This window comes from Labrus mixtus, chromosome 4 (genome assembly GCF_963584025.1).
Source record: "Labrus mixtus chromosome 4, fLabMix1.1, whole genome shotgun sequence".
NCBI classification, from domain to species: Eukaryota; Metazoa; Chordata; class Actinopteri; order Labriformes; family Labridae; genus Labrus; species Labrus mixtus.
In genome coordinates this window covers 20,633,668-20,652,077 of record NC_083615.1, presented here as the reverse complement: position 1 = coordinate 20,652,077, position 18,410 = coordinate 20,633,668, and the positions used below count along the sequence as shown (strand labels likewise).

At 39.2% G+C, this 18,410-nt stretch overlaps 1 protein-coding gene across 1 annotated transcript in view; it reads right to left on the bottom strand.

Annotated features, from left to right (window-relative positions):
• Nucleotides 1-8,788: 8,788 nt before the first annotated feature.
• nrn1la (neuritin 1-like a) overlaps nt 8,789-18,410 on the bottom strand; it is a 58,349-nt gene continuing 48,727 nt past the window's right edge. Inside the window, exon 3 of the mRNA XM_061037148.1 lies at nt 8,789-9,470. Within this exon, the coding sequence (XP_060893131.1) occupies nt 9,173-9,470 (298 nt within the window). The 3' untranslated portion in view covers nt 8,789-9,172. The remainder of the gene's footprint in view (nt 9,471-18,410) is intronic.

The following is an 18,410-nucleotide window of genomic DNA, read 5'->3' as shown; positions in this document are numbered from 1 at the left end:
TGGAATCATCTACCTGTCAGGGTCCGGGGGCAGACACCCTCTATACTTTTAAAAATAGGCTTAAAACTTTCCTTTTTCGATAAAGCATATTGTTAGGGCTGGTGCAGGTTTGGACCAGCTCCTAGTTATGTTGCTATAGGCTTAGACTACCCGGGGAAACCAGCACCTTGAGCTCGTATCTCTCTCTCTGTGTACATTCACATCATACAACTGCACGTCACTATCTGTACATTGTAGTTACTAACCACAGCTCTCATGTCTCGTAGGTTCCTCAGGATCATTGGTGGGGACGGCCTGCCTCTATGGACCCCCCTGTTTGTCCCTGTCCTTCTATCTGCATATTTCTCTATCCCATTTACAAGTCCAGCACAGTTTTGACATATGGCTGTTTAACATAAGTCTAGTTTTGGCCAAGATTTCTGACTCTTAAAATGACATTTTTCTTGCCACCGTAACTTTGCTAAATGTTACTAAGTGCTGTGCTCATGATGGATTAATATAAAAATGAAGAAGGTCTTTCACCTGCTCTTTTGTAACATAACAATGAGTAAGGTCTTTTATGATGTGGGACCTGTAATAATGTGAAGCATCGTTATGGACACCGTTATTTTTTTTCTTCAGTATTTAGGGTTCTATCTTGTTTAGTTGTAATGTGATATATTCATGAACAAAAGCATCTTTAATATTTTAGTAGGTAGGTTAACAAAGGTACTTTTGGGGCAGCTTTGGATGCACAGTTTCCATGTGTCATTTAAAAGACCGAGATGTCCGATAATATACAGCCAGACTGAGTTGGTGTGTTTCTGTATTTCCAGACTAAAGTAAAAGTTTATCTTAAAACCCATGCACGCCTTTGTGTCAAGTGTTCAACAATGAAACCAAACAACCTTGTGATTGTCTCTGCTACTTAAGCAGCTAATTTGTTTTAATAGATTATATCCCCACATGTAAGCAATGAAATAGGTGGTTTAAAACACCAATAACTGGAATCTTCCTTTGAAGAGATGGCTTTCATATTTTGTGAAATCTTATTCGAAGATTTTATCCTTCTCTTTTTTTTACAATTAGACAAAACTAATTTTGGAACAGAGTGCACACAGCCTTGAAAAACACCAGGGAAAAGAATATCACCTGTACTGCACAAGCTGAATAAAAGTAACAACACTCTTCCTGCAGGCCTGACTTAAAGCTTGTATTCAACTGTTGGCCTCACACTCTTTCAAAATGTGTTCCGCTGCACACGTTTGTCCTTGGTCCTTCAATGGACTTGCAAATGAATCATGTTGAAACTTGTCTTGTTTTCTTTCAAAAGCTTGGTTGTCAATGCTCTTCCATGGTTGAACTTTGGATGGTGAGGGCAAACAGGAACACTGATTGAAAAAAAAAGACTGTGGCAAGGACACATTCCACATGCTTAAATCTCCAAGAACTAAAATCTACCTCACGTACAGCTTAAAAGACTCCTCTGTAGTTTTTGGGTTCTCTTTCCCCCTATTTTTACGAGATGGAAGTAAAGTGTAGGTAACCTTGTTTTCACTCAGCCCAGAAACATTCATTTGAATATCAGAGAGCAATATAAACACATGGTCGTTCAGTCAGCACCAGTTTAATGATTTTCTATAAAGGTAGCAAAACCTACTACGTATGGATGGAGGAGTGGCAGAGAAAATACCTCAAAGAGTAGGAGGCATGAAGGGAGGGAGAAAGAAGAAGAAAAAAAGACCAAGTTAAATGTAGGGGACAGGCAGACATAATGAAAGACAGCCAAGGACAAATACAGAAATTCTTCACAAAGGTCTTCTAGAAAGCAGAAATTGTTACATCTGCCTCATTTCAAGACTCTATAGGCCTACTGCTGTACAATACAGAGCTTTTGTTTCTGTCCACACACAAACACAGCTACGTGATTTGACTTTGCTGTTGTATAGATCCCTGCTTTCATCCCTGGAAAAGTCCATCCTTCATCGGTGAATCCGCATGTTTGAATCTCCATTCTGTTTGATGCCAAGCCCAAAGCAGCAACCACAGCAACACTTTACAGCCAGCCCGTGTTTTTTTTTTTATCTCACAGGAAAATACTCTTTGTCTCTCATCTTCACATAGGTGTGTGATGTATCTATGAAGTTAACGTGTCATGATCATATATGTACAGACTCATTTCAGTCCTGCTTGTGTGTTTTTCACACATACAAAGGCGAAAGTAAGCTCAGCTCAGCATGCTATTTCTAAAAAACAAAAACAAAGTAAAGGAGGGACATTTGGCTAGAAAGCTCTGAATTAAAATCGGATTATTCCTTTACAATAAAATATACACAAGTTATGATTAATTCAACAAACTACCCATACCACAGTGAGATACATAATCCCCCCCCCCCACACACACACACACACAGGTAGTTCAGATGGTAGGATGGGTTCTCTGATGATCATCAGTTAAAACCACACCTTCCAGTGTCTTCTAGCAGGTAATGAATACCAAATTTAATCCAAAGGTTGTACTATTAGAGTGAACATTTGCATTAGTACATACAATACCTGTGCAGTTTATTTACACATGTCAACAAGATTTACAATTTATATTGTTACTTTAACAGATCCTGGAAACTCCAGTTGGCTTTGTTCACTGAACCGGTGCTAGCGAGGGTTAGCGGCATGCTACACGTTTTAGATTAGCTTGATCATTAATGCAGGCATATACAGTGCAACGTGTCCCTGATTACCTTACCAACTTTAAGGTGTCAAAGTCTATTGTTCTGCATCCCTATAGCAGTTTTTAGAGTAGTATAACGCTAACCCTTACAGCCTTTGGTTCAAGTAGAGATATATCAGAAGTCAAGCCCATAATTTCACAAATATTGACTTAAGGCATAAAAAAACAACTAATAGAAACTGTTAAAGCTTTAAAAGCAGCACTTGCATGGCATATATGACTTTTTCTATATACATGTGAAATATTATACTGCTATGTACACTGATATTCATAGAGCTGTAGATATTAACAATATATGTGTTGTAACCTTAAACATTGTCTGCTGGAAAGTTACTCTTAATAAAAAAAATGATTGGACTTTAAACATTCAGATATAGCTGTCTCCATTCATTGATCATTAAGTGAGTACAGCCAAACTGAGTGGGCATTTACATGTTCGCCAAAACTATTCTCTTCTTACTCTTCATGTGCATTATTGTAAGAATAATACAGGAGAAGTAACATCTATCATCGCCTTCCTCAATCTTTAAATGCATCCCCACTGGCTGAAACCTGGAGGACCCTGGTTTGAGCTTTGAGTTGACGAACAAAGCTCTGCTTACAGCCACTTGCTGACAGCGAGTATATGAATCTGGTTCCAAGGTAAGAGTATATCTGTCCGATCCTCACTCTTCCACTGCGTTGCTTACTGGGGAATGGTACAGTTTTATTATTGTAGCTAATCATTATGAATTCTGTAAGTAGTTGGCAGTCAAAACAAACTTTTGGCTGTTTTCTGGTAAATGCATTGAAAGCAAGACTGTGTTTGATTTTCAAGACCATTTGTCAGTCAAACATCGGTCTCAAAGAACAACTATCACCAGTCAACTGCGTTTTTGAAGTTCTATTAGCCCAACAAAGTTACAAGCTGCCAACTTACTGTCTAATATTGAATTTCAAGAGTTTAAAGGTCCAATATGTGAGATATTTACTGAATTAAATCATAAAATTATCTTACTATATCATCAGACATTAAGGAAACCTTTTATGTTGAAGTCCTGGTTTCTCAACAAGACAGCAGCCAATGTGTCCTCCTTCTAAGAGTCGATTCCGGTGCGGAATGGTTTGATTTTGTTGTGACCAGAGAAGTAGGCAGCCCCCCTACACAGCCGTTTTGCCCCTCCACTACTCGGTTTGCCTGGCAAACAAACAAGAGTGTTCCAGGGATGAAAGTGGGCAAGCGAACTGGTTCAGATATAACTGAATCTACCCGACCTAAAAAGCCTTTGTATTTTTCTTATAAGCTCCACAATCAGAAACGTGCTCAAACTAGAATAAATATTAAAGCTGTTTTTAAAAAAATGGAGTGGTTAGAACACAGAAAAGTAGGACTTTAGGGACGAGGGGGCGGAGGGAGACAGCTCTCTCCAATGTTTCAAATTTGAACTGCAGTACCCATTTTAAACACTACGTGTCAGAGTTAAATATTGGTCCTTTAAGTCTAATCATGGTTTAAATATAATAAAATGCTTTTAAACCTCAAACACTCAACACATGTTATCATCCACAGTGGAGAGAGAGAGAGCGCAAACAGCCTTTGCTGTGACATAAAGCATGATGTAATATGTGGGAGGAAATATGAGTACAGACAGCCACACAATATGGAGGCTACCAATCATCTCTGCCGTTTATTCACTGTAATAACTTCATATATACTGTTCCAATAATGTGACAATGATGCATTGGTGTTTGACTATATTTCCCTTTCTCCTGCAGTCATTTCACTCCAATTTAACCTATTTGTCAGAGCACCAAGCTGTTGCCCGAGGCGAAGAGATGTACAGTCTCAAACCCAGTGCTGGAGAATAAGTCCCCTCTCTGCTGTGGTCATTAATGCTGCACTCACTCTGCAGTGTTATTGAAAACCACTATGGAATGGGATTTGTCCACCTGCCTTACATGAAACATATCATCTCATAAAAGAGATTTTATGAGTTGTTGTTTTTTTTACATTGTAGAGCTTCTCTGCACAAAAATGGACTTTAAAAATCAATCCTGAGGCAGTTCTTTGTTCATAAAGCAATGCTTTTTGTTAGATTATGAGTGCTGAACTCACTGCAGGTCTGTTTTTATAAAAACACATCCAATCTGATATATCTTGGTAGCTTGAACTTTATGATTTACTCAGTTTTAGCCTCCAGTGACGTCTTATCAGAGGTCCATGGAGATAGTTTTCAAATTGCTGCACCTTGGTGAATCAGCCATTGAGGTCTCTAATAGCTAATTCTGTCAGTCTAATTAAAGTTCAAACTACAGCAGTCTCTTCAAACCGTCCAAGCATATCTCTGGGCTAAATCCCTTATGAAAATAATAGCTGTGTGCTGATTGGAGTTTTTTTATTTAATTAATTTAAAAAACTCTTTATTTCTACCCACTTCAGTTTGCTTTGAGATTAGATTTACCTTGCAGAGAATTCTGCTAATGGGCTCAAATAGCTAATGGGTTGATTATGAGCAACGCAGTTTTCCAGGGTCAAGATACCAGAGAAATAGTTCATTCTGTGAGAGCCTCTATGTGAAAAGAATGAAAAGAAGATTTTCTTCTAAATTTGAGGGTTCCGAATTTGATTAAGCAAATAAAAAGGAGGGTATATAACTTTATGTATGGATGTTTTCAATATCTCTGTAACTCTGTAGGTATGTTTGTTAGGCAGCCTTGCCACTGGCAAGGTAGGCAGGCTCGATCCGTTGTTATGGTGAAGCATGACTCTCTTTGGGTATATTTGTCAAATCCAATTTTATTTATTAACAACTTTCTTTAAGTGTGTGAACTGTTGCAACCTGTGAGGATTTGAGTTTGTGCTTTTTTCACATTCTGCTGTAGTTCTTTAAAGTCAGCATGGCTTTGATTTATTTTTGGTGAAGAAAGAAAAGTAAACCTGCAACCTAAAGCCCCCTGAGTAAAACACACTCGCTGTGAGACAGGTGGGTTTAATCTTCCAACCAGGCAGGACGGTGTTTGTTTTCCAGGTGTACTCATCTCTCTCTCTCTGTGTGTCTCTAATCTGATAGTGTTTCTGAACCCAGGCCAGACAGAAACAACTGTTACCCACAGCCACTTAGAATAACAAGCAGCTCTAGCAGGCCTGCGGGGCCAAACTACGGCTCCCGGAGCATGAAATACACTTGGCATGCTAGAGGACTGTGATTCTGGCAGGCGAACATATTGGTCCCATACTGTTGGCTTGCAGAGTAGGATGCCAAAGAGGAGCCCTGGAGGATTTATACCTGGGCAAGCAGCAAATAAAAACAACTCTGATATAGTCTGACTTTAGTTTAACTTCAGCTCCAAACTTACTGCAGCTGCTGCAGAGGAGGCTGAAATGATCCAAAAATATGCGCGCATATATGTGACATTTCATGCAATGTTCTTTCTTTTTTAAGATTCTGTGAAAATATTGATCTGTCAGCGCATTTATTTGGAATTTTAAGTCTGTGTTATTTATAAATAATCAAGTGTTTGAATTTAGTAGTCAAAAAACTTTGCAGATTTCTTTCCATCACTGCAGCGTTAGACTTCTTTTTTATTTGTGGTCCTAAAAGGTTTATGCGGTGATAGGACTTGTTCAGTATGAAGACAGACTGCAGGAGCCTTTATTTCTAGTCTGATCTCATTCCCTTCTCTCAGATGCCCTTAGATGATGTTGTTCTCAAAGGCAACAAACAAACAACATCAGCAGCTGAAACAATGTGATTGTGTCTCAAAGCATTTATTGCCTAATCCTTACACACGAGGCAATTTACAAGAGGGACTCCTATTCTACTTGAAGTTCCTGGGTCTCGCTTTTTGTTGTGATTCCTCCAATGGCAAAAGTTTATTGTTCACTATATTGAGCCAGGATTCTTGGGACACTAAATTTAGTTTGTATCCATGTAGGGAAAATTAAAACAACCTCTTGTCTCGTAAAAAACAAACTGAATTACAAACTGAATCTGTGCTTCCAGCAAGGAAAAACCTTCAGAGAATCATTATTGGTTGTTTCTATCAGTTAAACCCATACACATAATTAAGGACACAGTTAAATGTCATTTTGAGAATCTTAAGTAATTTAGTACTGAGTGATGTCAGGTATACTTTGACAGAAATTCAATCTATCATGAACTTTAATTCCAAAATGTCAGTGTTTTAACAAGCATCTTATGTCTCATAAGGGACACAAAACAATCAATTAGGCCACAACCATTTTACTCAAATGTCATTTTTTAATCAATGCTGTAATTGCTGCCTATCATGAGTCTGGTTCTGCTCAAGGGTTCTGCCTGTTAAAAGGAAGCTTGTCCTTGCCGCTGTTCACTTGCAAAATGGTTTGCCAAGTGTTTTGCTCATGGAGGATTAATGTTGGATCTTCTTGTGAATTAGTTGCTGCAGTATTGATCTGAATGTTTTAAATTTTTCTAAAGATGTTTAAAGTGCTACATTTGACAGAAATGTTTTGTGTGTATTACATGTGCTGCATGTGTAGACACTTCAGGCTAATACTCTGCCTCTCTGCTCTGTTATCTGTCCGCTCATGCGTCCACAGTTGTAACAAGCACCAGGACAAAATGCCACCGATAAGAATACACATCAGCTAGGGTAACTGAATATCTGCCCTGGGCTTCCAGCTGAGAATGTAACAGATAATATATTATAATAGATAATATAACAAGAGTAAGAGAGTAAAGTCTTTTACCTGCTCTCTAGTCTGGAGATAACATTTGTTATGAATCGGCGCTATAAAAATAATGATTGACAGATTTACATCATTCTAGCCATGTTGACAGTCAGGTGACCGTATGCTCTGGGCTAAGTCCCATCTGTGCTCTGTTAAAAGGCTTAACCGTTTTATTTTGAATAAACTTTTCTTAAAAAGAAAACGCTTTCAAAGGAAGGAGGAGGAGAAAGGAGCAAAAAGATGTATGGTTCTACTCCAGTCCAGTAGATTTGCCTCACTGTCTGCCTCTGCCTCATGTCCTGTGATGTGACACGTGCATATTGGGATTGCAATGCTAAAAACAAATATATTGTTCAGTACTAATTCAAGTCAATTTAATCCTAAATGAATAAATGAATAAACCTGATAACCAAACAATTGTGCAGATCAAGAAAAAAAACCTTCAAAAGTGTTTATCCTTTTTTGTGTAGAATCTTTTTTTCACATTTTGTTTTTAAGAAAGTGATGAGATTTAAAGAGCATTTTTCTCTGATATTAAAAGCAATCAAGCCACTTTTGTTTTGACTTTTAGTTTCAGCATTGATTCTTTATTTATGCCTGTAATTGTTGTTGATGGTGGTTTTGAGATGGGCAGCATTTGGATACCAGACAGGAGAGAGAAACAAGAACTTCTCCAGTAAGAGACTTAAATTATACTTACTGTAGATACGTATATATATGCTGTATTTTTCACATTTATAATACCCATATTTTTTTAATTGTACAATACTTGAAGTGTGCCACATTGGAAAGCAAAGAAAGCTAGTAGCTTGTTGCAACAAAGCCCATATTGTTGATTTAGGAGTTTGTTGTGGCACACTAGATTTCAAGTGGTGCGTGGGCAACCCCCTGGATCCACCTTTGTCTCCCAGGCATTTTTACCAGAGCCCATCCAGCTCATCATGCTCACCACTACGCATATGGACGCACCTACCTACCAAGGTTATGGATGCAAACAAAAAAATACTCAGACAACTTCTTTTGCACCTTGCACAATTTAAGCCACATGTTGCCACGCACCTCATCAACGTATCATAACAAGGATGTGTCTGTTAATAACCCTAATTATCTGTATTTTCATGGTAAAAAGGGGTCTCGTATCTGCAGTGCTGTTCTTATATTTCACTGATCATCTCTGTTTAGGTATGAAGGGGGAAAGTCATGTCATTAATTTTTGTTTAAAAAAATGATTATCTCAGCAGTAGCAGTTATTAAGTCGGGTATATCAGAATTAGATAATTATCCAATGTTTTACACTTTTAAGCGGGTAAACCGGAAAACTTAAGTTGCCTAGTCATGCCTAGCTAAACTGTTTTGTTTATCAAGTAGGACCAATTATTTTTCTCCTAAGACACTCAGGTGGACAGACTACCCTGGAACCATCGTATACAATCTCATACAACAGCATGGCAAGAGATAGGGGATAAGACAGACTGCATGGGGTTGCTGTATTCTGTTTAACTATGAACGTGTTTAAAAGCCTTCTTGTGTTGTGGCGTGTATCGCTGTATGAATCTTATGAGGGATTCCAACAGAGAGAAATGCAGAGAATATGCATGACACGGCACAGGCTATACCAAAAAGACTGCTGGGCCTCTGAGCATGCAGATAGAAATATTCAGCCCCTGGCAAAGCAGAGGACAAAAAAAAGGCTGAGAGTCTATGGAATTGTGGGAGGAAAATACACAAAGTTTATATATATTCACACTAGTCCCATGTCTCTGGGATAGTTATATACAAAACAACAGCAACAGTAGAGGAGCCAGTAGCACAAGAAGGTGGGAGCTGCGTGCCAGATGATCAGTATGCCCCCTTAGAGACTCCTGGTTGATCTCCTCCTGATTGGGTGAGTCGCGTGGGGAGGCCGAGGCTACCGCATGGCTGTTGCGGTTGGAGCACATATCGTACAGGTTTCCGGAGAACTGCATCTTCTTAGATTCTTGCCGTAGAGATTCCCAGACAGCTGCTGCTTCATCTGGACAGCCAGCCATTGCTACGTTGGCGCAGTCGTGAAACTCATCCCAGGATCTGCAGAGAAAAGGAGGACGGAGGTAAAGTCATGACACTAAAAGCAAAAACAGACCAAAACAGATCAAACCAATTGAGTCTCATTATCATTAGAGCTACTCTATATGCTTTGTAGATTAGACCTTGAGAAGGAGTAGATAGTGTGAGCAAATGTAACACAATTTATGGAGCTATTAGCAGCTGCAATCCATTCTTGGTGAACCCGACCCTTAATGTGCTTTCTTTTTGAATGGAGGTTGTTCCAGCCATTTCTGATGCACTCCCCTCTTTGTTAATAGGCTTTTGCAACATGTGCACTTTTTTCTTGTCTTGTGCCAATATATGTATGAGTCATATCATTTGTGTTGCATTGCCTGAATTCTCATCTTTTATATGTCTTTGTATTTTAATAAAATTATTTTAATACACATTTAGATTCCAACAATGAATGAAACATTTTTTGTCCCTATAGGGGAATTTGCCAGTCACTGAGAGCCCAAGAACAATATAAGTGGCAAAAGATGTCGAAACCACATACAGCACAGGACATTAAAACAAAATCATTAAAAAATGTATTTTTAAATACATCATTAAACATTTAGGGATTTCAAGTAGCAAGTAGCAAGTTCACCTTCACCTGTGGCTCCTTTCCCGCATGTCATTCCCCACTCTCTCTCTCTCCCTGATTTCCAACTCTATCCACTGTCCCAAAAATAAATCTTAAAAAAATGAAAAAATAAATGCTGCACAATAACTTCCCAGTGATCTTGCTGCCGAACCCCAACAGTGCAGATATTTAATGCTAACAACCATACAAACACAATAACCATTTTTGCTGAATGTGGGCTTTTACATTCACCCCCCCCCCCCCCCCCCCCCCCCAAAAAAAAAAAAAAAAAAATCACTTCTTATGTTTCCTTTTTGAAGGGAACCTAATGTACTGGAACTTAGTATATTTGTTCCTAATTCTTAATGGCCTTCTAGTGACAAAATATTTTTTCAGACTAGTTTATGCCAATCTGATGAATCAATAAAGACTTAAGACACATGAAGCTTGGCATGAATTCAAAGAAGACTGTTTCATACTTTCATTCATTAGTCATCATTCATTCATGTTACTCTCTCTCTCTCTCTCTGCCTCACCCTCTCCCTCTGTCTTCCTGCTCAGGGGATTTGCTGATTAGGGGTGTTTACTCTTTAAGAACTTAACCAACCACATTCTTCCACAATTTCTATCAACCAATCATCCTTCTGCTTTCATATTTAAAAAATCGGTTCTTGCCTCTTTTGCTGTCATTTTGGTGTTTGATTGCTGCAACCCTCTTCCCCCCCAGATACCTCCATTCCATGTCAACAGTGTCCAGGTCCAGCTCCCACCATGTCCACTCATCATCCTGCATACTTCCATCAACACCACCACCAGCGTCTACACTTGCTCATGGGGGTATCCTGCTGTCTGTCTCGTTACCTCTTTGAGTACAAGAAGACATCACGATGGAGTCAAACTGCTAAAGCTAGTACTCATTTTCTCTTTTTCCACACAGTCTGTTGGGGCCCAAGGCAAGACAATTCACATGGGGCCTCTCCAAACAGCGTTCATCCCCATTATGTTGTAAAAAATCTGACAACAACAAAACATGGTGGAAGTTATTGATTAAAGTGTCTCTCATCCATACTAAGGGCTAGACAAGCATCATTCACTCATTTACTATCATATGAGTCAGTACTGTAAGATTAGGGCCCCTTTAGGGAGATGTGTATCAGCCCTTAGGGGCCCCCTACTGGCCTGGGGCCCAAAGCAGTTGCCTGCCTTGCCTGTTGACAAGCAGCGCCTCTGGTCATCCTTGCACTGAGAGAATCAAAGTTAATCTATATTTGTTTGCTCCCTTGACTTCTTTTTCAGTTGCCAACAGACCCTCTGCTGATCTTCTCTGCTCCGAGAGCAAAGGTCGCCCTGTGGATGAAACTAAAGTGTGGAAACACCTTCATTAGTTCAGGGAATAGAAAACCTGTCTTGACTTTTGAATCACTGCTGAGGTAAATCCAACAGAAGCAAAATGGACTTTTGAAATCCTTTTTTTTAACACGTTTAGGAAAAAAAGTGAAACTGAAAAAGATTAAAGAAGTTTGAAAGAAAGATGAAGAAGAGACAAAAGGAAGACATTATACTTAGAGCTTTCTTAAGAATGAATACCGTTTAAAAAAAACAAAAACCTTCACGTCCATATCTTAAGTCTGTCTGATCGTTATTTGCTTCTTCATATCATAATGAATGTTTTGGTTAAATTGTCTCAGAGGAAATACTAATGGAGTTTTAACTAGAAGAGGAGAGAGGAAACTCTGCTAAAAGAGCAGATGGCTCTATTCAAAAAATGTAAAACAAAATACTTTCACAAAAGCGCTTTCACACATAAAACATAAAATCATAAATGAAAATCTAAATTGACGACTTTGTTGTGTCTGCTGTTGACTGACAGATTACACTCCGTCAAACAGACTGATAAGAACTTCATGGATAAGAAAGCACAATAATTCTTGATGCATCTCAATAAACTACATCCTTCATTTTCTATATTACTGCACCTGGCTCCTTTTCATCCTTTAAAACCTGCACACAGATAAAGTTGAACAACTTTTTATTTAGGAAGTGTACAAAAAATGTAACCGTAATAATTGAAAATCCTTCTTCTTTTTTTTGGGGGGGGAGGGGGGTATGCCTTTTTTTTTAGAGATTGGACAGTGGCCACTGGCGTCCCAGAAATTCAATTAAATTTTTAGCTACTAAGCATGTGATTGATTGAATGATTCATCATTGCAGAAAATAAGGGATGATTACAAAAATGTTATTCACCCAAATGAAATAAGAGTATGGAACAGGACACTGATTTTTGCAGTCCCACATTGTGAGACCCTGAAGGCTTATATCATTATTGATCTTATCAAGTGAATCTGTCATTTTAAATTATACCTTAACTCTCGCATCATAACTCCTTAGATCTGTTAAAGAAGTAAAAAAAAAAAACTTTCTCATTAAGGAGGACTTACCACTTATCTCCAATATTTGTTGTTTTGAAGACATCCTTATGTTTTGACGGCTCCTTATCATGAGTGCAAAAATGCAAGCAAACCTAATATGTTGTATCTCTCCCGACAGATTGAAGCATGCACCGTTCCTGTTTGCTGTCTCGGACAGATGGAACTTTTTGGATACATTTTGTTACTCTGTTGACGCATTGGGGAAGACACACTTAAGGAACATACTAACACACGGCTTTAAAAAAAAAATAAACAGCAACTTAACGCCACTGCAGGCTTTGACAGCGTTTGGCCGTTGTCCAGGACTTAAACACTCTGTCGGCTACTGTAGGAGGACAACATCTCGGCGGCTTCTGTGGGAGGAACAGCTGCTAAGGGGGAGGGGGGCTGTGGTGTTCAAATGTGTGTGTTTGTCTGTCTCAGCAAGTAAAGAGGGTGAAAAAGTCAGAAAGAGAAAAAGGGTGGCACCATGTGCAACGCTGCACTTTTTGGTGTGTATGGATCTGGTGTAGTGTGTTTCCTCCAGCAGTGTTTAAGTGTGTGTGTGTGAGTGTGTGTGTGTGTGTGTGTGTGTGTGTGCATGTGTGTGTGCGTGTGTGTGTGTGTGTGTGTGTGTGTGTGTGTTTCTTTAGGTATAGATGTGTGGGTCTCTGCTCAAGTCACAGGTGGTGCAGAGACAGCAGAAACACAGTGAGGACACTAACAGACAACCAGCTGCATTCACAGAAATAAAACCTCCTGGGAGTTTGTCTGTTTTATAACATGCTGCTGCTGATATCAGAAAACATCCAAACCCCAGCTGTGTCCTTGTAGGACCATAAAGTGAAAAGAATGGTTATTAACAACATCAATAATAATAATAATGATAATAATAATAACAGTTTCTGTATATAATTTAGTCTTTTTTTGATCAACAAAAATTACAAATTTGGGATTTCTTGCACTGATTTTCATTCTTTCATACTGGTGAATATCTCAGTTTATTACTTTTAGCATTTTCAATACCTGTGAGTTATTTCAAAATGTATTTGTTTGGTAACTTCTGATCAGATCAAATCAATAAATATTATGGTTCTTAGAAATGGTTTGGCATTAAGACTTACCCCGTTTTTCTACACTTTGTGATCTTCACATGACTTATGGCACATAATGAGTTGGAGAAGAGACTAAGCCTTCTGCTGGTATGTAGTCATGAAGACGCCGGGCCTAACTCACTAAGCATGGATTGTGGCAGCTAATAGCTCCAAAAGCTGGGCATCATTTGCTCATGATATCTTCTTTGTCTTGAGGTCGAATTCACAAAGCATAGCGCTGATGATACTTGAGCAAATAGACACACAAAATGTTGGTCTTCTCAGTTTGTTCTTGTTTTGCATCTGAACGTTGAGGGAAGTTATCTGCACATTTACGCTGCACAGAGCTCTTCTGCTGGTGGAGCTGTTTTGTCCACATAATAAACAGAAGCTGGGAGAGGAGTGGAAACTTTTTCAGGGTTTGTTTTGATGCCAGATTTGAGAATGAGATGTAATATGGGTTTCAGCGTTCCTATCTAAATGGAGCAAGCAAGGGCAACTTGAAAAAAAACAACATTTGCATTCTCATGTGAACAGCTCCAGACGTCTACATTTCAATTCATATAGAGTTGTTTCCTGATCATGTGAAAGTTTGGACCTAAGTAGTAACTGCCCCATAGTAGGCCTGTTACTAAGTCCCAGCAGATAATTGCTCTACCTGAACTGTGCATGGCTACTATACGGCAGGTGTATGTGAATGTGAATTAGACGTCTTTTGCAAGACGTCTAGTTTACATAGAAAAGGGTCAATTATTTCCAAGATGTCTTCATAATGGCTAAATACATGCAGCACTGGCGCACATAAGACACTGTTTGCCCTGCAGCACAGTTCGGAGTGCATTTAACTCAATGTGTGTGAATCAGGCCCTAAGACTCCTGTCAACCAAAACCTGGTAACAAAGACTTGGCCACCACTTCCCCCCACCAATGTTGATGCTTTGAAATCACAAAGAGCCCAGCTTGAAATGTGCTCGTAGGAAGATTTTTTAAAGAAGTGATACAATTAACCATGCAGGCCTAAAGCCCTAGAATGTGAGGTCCCTGTAGTGTTGATTGTATCATATTATGATGATGCTCTGCAGTAACATAACACCATATTTTATTGCATGAAATATCTACAATTTCTAGAGAAGAAATTCAGTCCCTATCTAAGAAGTGCCAAGCAAAGGTTGTAGCCACATACTAGTCATTTCAAAAAACCTGACAGGCTCACACAAGACCTTATCTATATGTTGCTGCTGCAGTGTCTCAGGTTTCAGAGAATATTTTATGCATTTATTCTTATTTGAAATTCAATTTCAAGGCTGCAGCTTTATAGATCTAAGATGCCACTTTCTCTGAGAGTGTTTTTGTCAAAAAGAAAAAGGGTAACTGAATCTCTTCCCTCTTGCCTCTTTTAATAATTTCTAAACCTACATAATAACCTCAAAAAATGCCAAACTTGGAATGTTTTGGGGTCTTTTGTTGAAATCCCAACTGCTGTATCCTTTATGAGCTAAGGGCAGTGCGGAAAATGGATATGAAAATATGCAATGAGATGCAATGAAAGTCTTATCTTACTCTGTGGAGGATACAAATATAAAGGCCACATGAAAAGGTTTCTGTGAAATAGGACTGAGTCTCTTTTGTGTGTGTGTGTGTGTGTGTGTGTGTGTGTGTGTGTGTGTGTGTGTGTGTGTGTGTGTGTGTGTATGTTAATTCATCTTATGATTAAACAACAACATTCTTATTTAGGAGCTGTTCATCAGTGAGTTTATGTTAGAGATCTACAGTCTCTCTAACGTGTGTGCTAGTCACAGGTGTTGGTCTCAGTAGAAGGTTCATAAAACTTCTACATCTAAATCTTTACCCAAAACGACAGCTTAATGTTAATTATAGTTTTAACATGTACTTTGATTACTATAAATGAATTTGCTGAGAACCTATAAAATGTTTAATGCATTTCCTTTATGTAAAGTGTTACCAAGTTTTCATTTAAACCTCCCTCATTTTTTTTAAAGCTGCAGCCAAAGGTTACAGTTTAATTCTATTGTACCTAATTCTTCTGTATCTTTAGCCCAAAATATTCCCTTTCCACCTCACCTACTCAGGATCCACAATTAATGATTGCAACTGCATAAAGTCTATTGTGAATATGAGGAATAAAAGCAGCGCTGCACTCATGGGAGGACTCTGACAATGGAGCAGCCTTGGCCTAGATTCAAATCACCCTCCCCCCCCACACACACACACACACACACACACACTTTTCATACTACACTGTAGTGTGCATATGTGTGTGTGCTAGTTTAAGTGTGCACATACATGTAACTCTTCAGAGGGGAGCGCTGTGCTACCTCCTCATTAGGTGACTCTGATAAAAGCGCTAAAACCATGTTCCTAAGTGGAAAGAGGGAGGGAGAGTTGAAAAGGAAAGCACTGTGGAAGGATGAAGGGAGGTGAAAAAAGACAAGAGCGAGGGAGAGAAAGAGAGAGCGAACAAAGAGAAGGGAGAAAGAGAGAGGGAAGCAAAGAGGACAGAGAGTGAAAATTAAAGGAAAGAAGAAGTGAGGTGAGGACATAGTTTGGGGAGAAGTGTGAATGTGGTCATGCAGTGCAGATCTGTGTGTGTGTGTGTGAGTGTGAGAGAGAGAGAGAGAGAGAGAGAGAGAGAGAGAGAGAGCTCTGGTGTCCCTGCATCAGGCAACACTCACACTAAGGTGGCTGGGTTGCAGGATTAGTAGTTTAATTGGTACCTTAAGGAATAGAAGAGACTTAACAACAGTGAATTGATACCATGGGTGGGCTGCAGGGCCATGGTGACACACACACATATTCACACGCACGCACGCACGCACGCACGCACACACACACACACACACACACACACACACACACTTATTATATTCTTGGGATAATCCCATACTTTTATTGAAGCAAAAGTCAATTTTTAAATCAAACCCTATGTAATGTAACACAAGCCTCTTTAAAGGCAGAGCCTTTGTTATTTTTGTTTTTCACCAAATAGAACCTCATCCTAGTTGTATTTTAATGTAATAATCATCCCATATGACTTCATCATCACCAGGACCTTTGCTGTCTCGTTGTATCTGCAATCGTTGGTTGTGTGAATAAAAAAATGTGGCCACTGTTAGCTTGGTAATTTAAACATGGCCGGTTTGCAAAGGATATTAGGTGAAAATTCAAAAGGCAATCTCTCCAATCTATCAGTTTTCTGCAGTGATTTAACTTCACCTAATCACATCTGCTCAGTTGGCATAGGAACCCAAAAAAAGGTCATGTGCAATATTAAATAGCCTAGTGGTTAGTGGGCGTGCCCATGTAGGCTGTGGTCCTCCATGCCAGGGTTCGAGTCCGACCTGTGGCTCCTTTCCTGCATGTCATTCCTCTCTCTCTCTTTCCCCTATTTCTCACTCTATCCACTGTCCTATCTTTAGATAAAGGCAAAATCAAACATTAAAAAATGAATTGTTAAATAAGTATAAATGTTGCCATTTGATGTATTGTACCAGAGTTAGCTGGAAGGTAATTCACATCTGACTCTTAGTTTGTTTGTTCTGTGTCGATTTTGGGGACAGGAGTAGCTCAGTCTGTAGGGAATTGGGATGCCGGTTCAATCCCAGTGTGGACCAAAATATGGAAATTGGTCTGGTTGCTGGAGAGATGCCAGGGACCCTCCCGAGTACTGCCGAGGTGCCCCTGAGCAAAGCACCAAATCCCCAACAGCTCCGGTAGTAGCCCAACTCTGACATCTCTCCACTAATGCATGTCCACACATCCCGTTTGTGCATGTGTGTATTTCAGGCCTATGTGTGCGAGAAGGATGTCTCTCAATAACAAAGTTTAAACCAGAATTTCTCTCAGGGATTAATAAAGAATATAAAACTAAATTGAATAAGAAAATAATTTCAAAATTTCAGCAGACTGCCTGATTCATTTGGGATCTTGAGGTAAAAAAAAGAGTCATGTAGTGCCAGGTAGTGCCATGTCTTTTAATATTTATTTTCTCATTTTTGCAGCTGGATCACCTGCATCTCTATATAATCTACAGTTTTTATTCTGTGTGGGGCTCAAACAGAAAACTCCTCGAGGTTAAGCAGGCATGTGACCAAAATCAAATGTTTTGCTCATATATGACTCAGATCAGAATTTTTATGACAGTGTGAGCATCACAAGTGACAGAGAATCTGTTCTTTTCAAATCAGATTTTTGTGCACCTTTCATATGTGGTCTTACATCGGATAGAGTTCAAATCTTTTGCAATGAGACCTCAGTCTGAACAGCCAGGCGGCAAAGCCTGCAACTTTGAGTTCAGTCCTGGGCTGACAGGACGGGTGTGAGCAGGGGCTTATATGAACCATGTTCAACATACAGTACAAAGGCTGTCACTATCATGGACAAGTCTGTAGTCAGCAGACTGCCATATTTAAAATACTCAAATTATGTAAAGGTATTCAGTTTAAGTTACTATGGTGATTTATCTGGTACAAAGTAAGCCAAAAACTGGGTTAACCCTAATGTAACCTCAATAACTGTAAAGGTTGGGACCGTTTTCTGCAGGGGGTTGTAGGTAATGAGTTCTGCTTTTTATAAAATATTCTCTCTCCACATCATGCTGAGTGTGATGTCTTTGTTGTGCATGTTAGTCAGTTCAGGAGTGTGACCAGCTCACACCTCGGGTCTGATACAGGCCGCATTTAAAAAGTAACGTGAACAGCAAAAATACAAAAGCAGAGTAGACTTGAGCATCAAGACTGGTTGTGTGAACATAGCCTCCAAGGTTGTGGTGACCGAATCAGATCAGCCTCATTCTGTAAGGAAAATATAGACGTCACTATAAAAGGAAATTAGA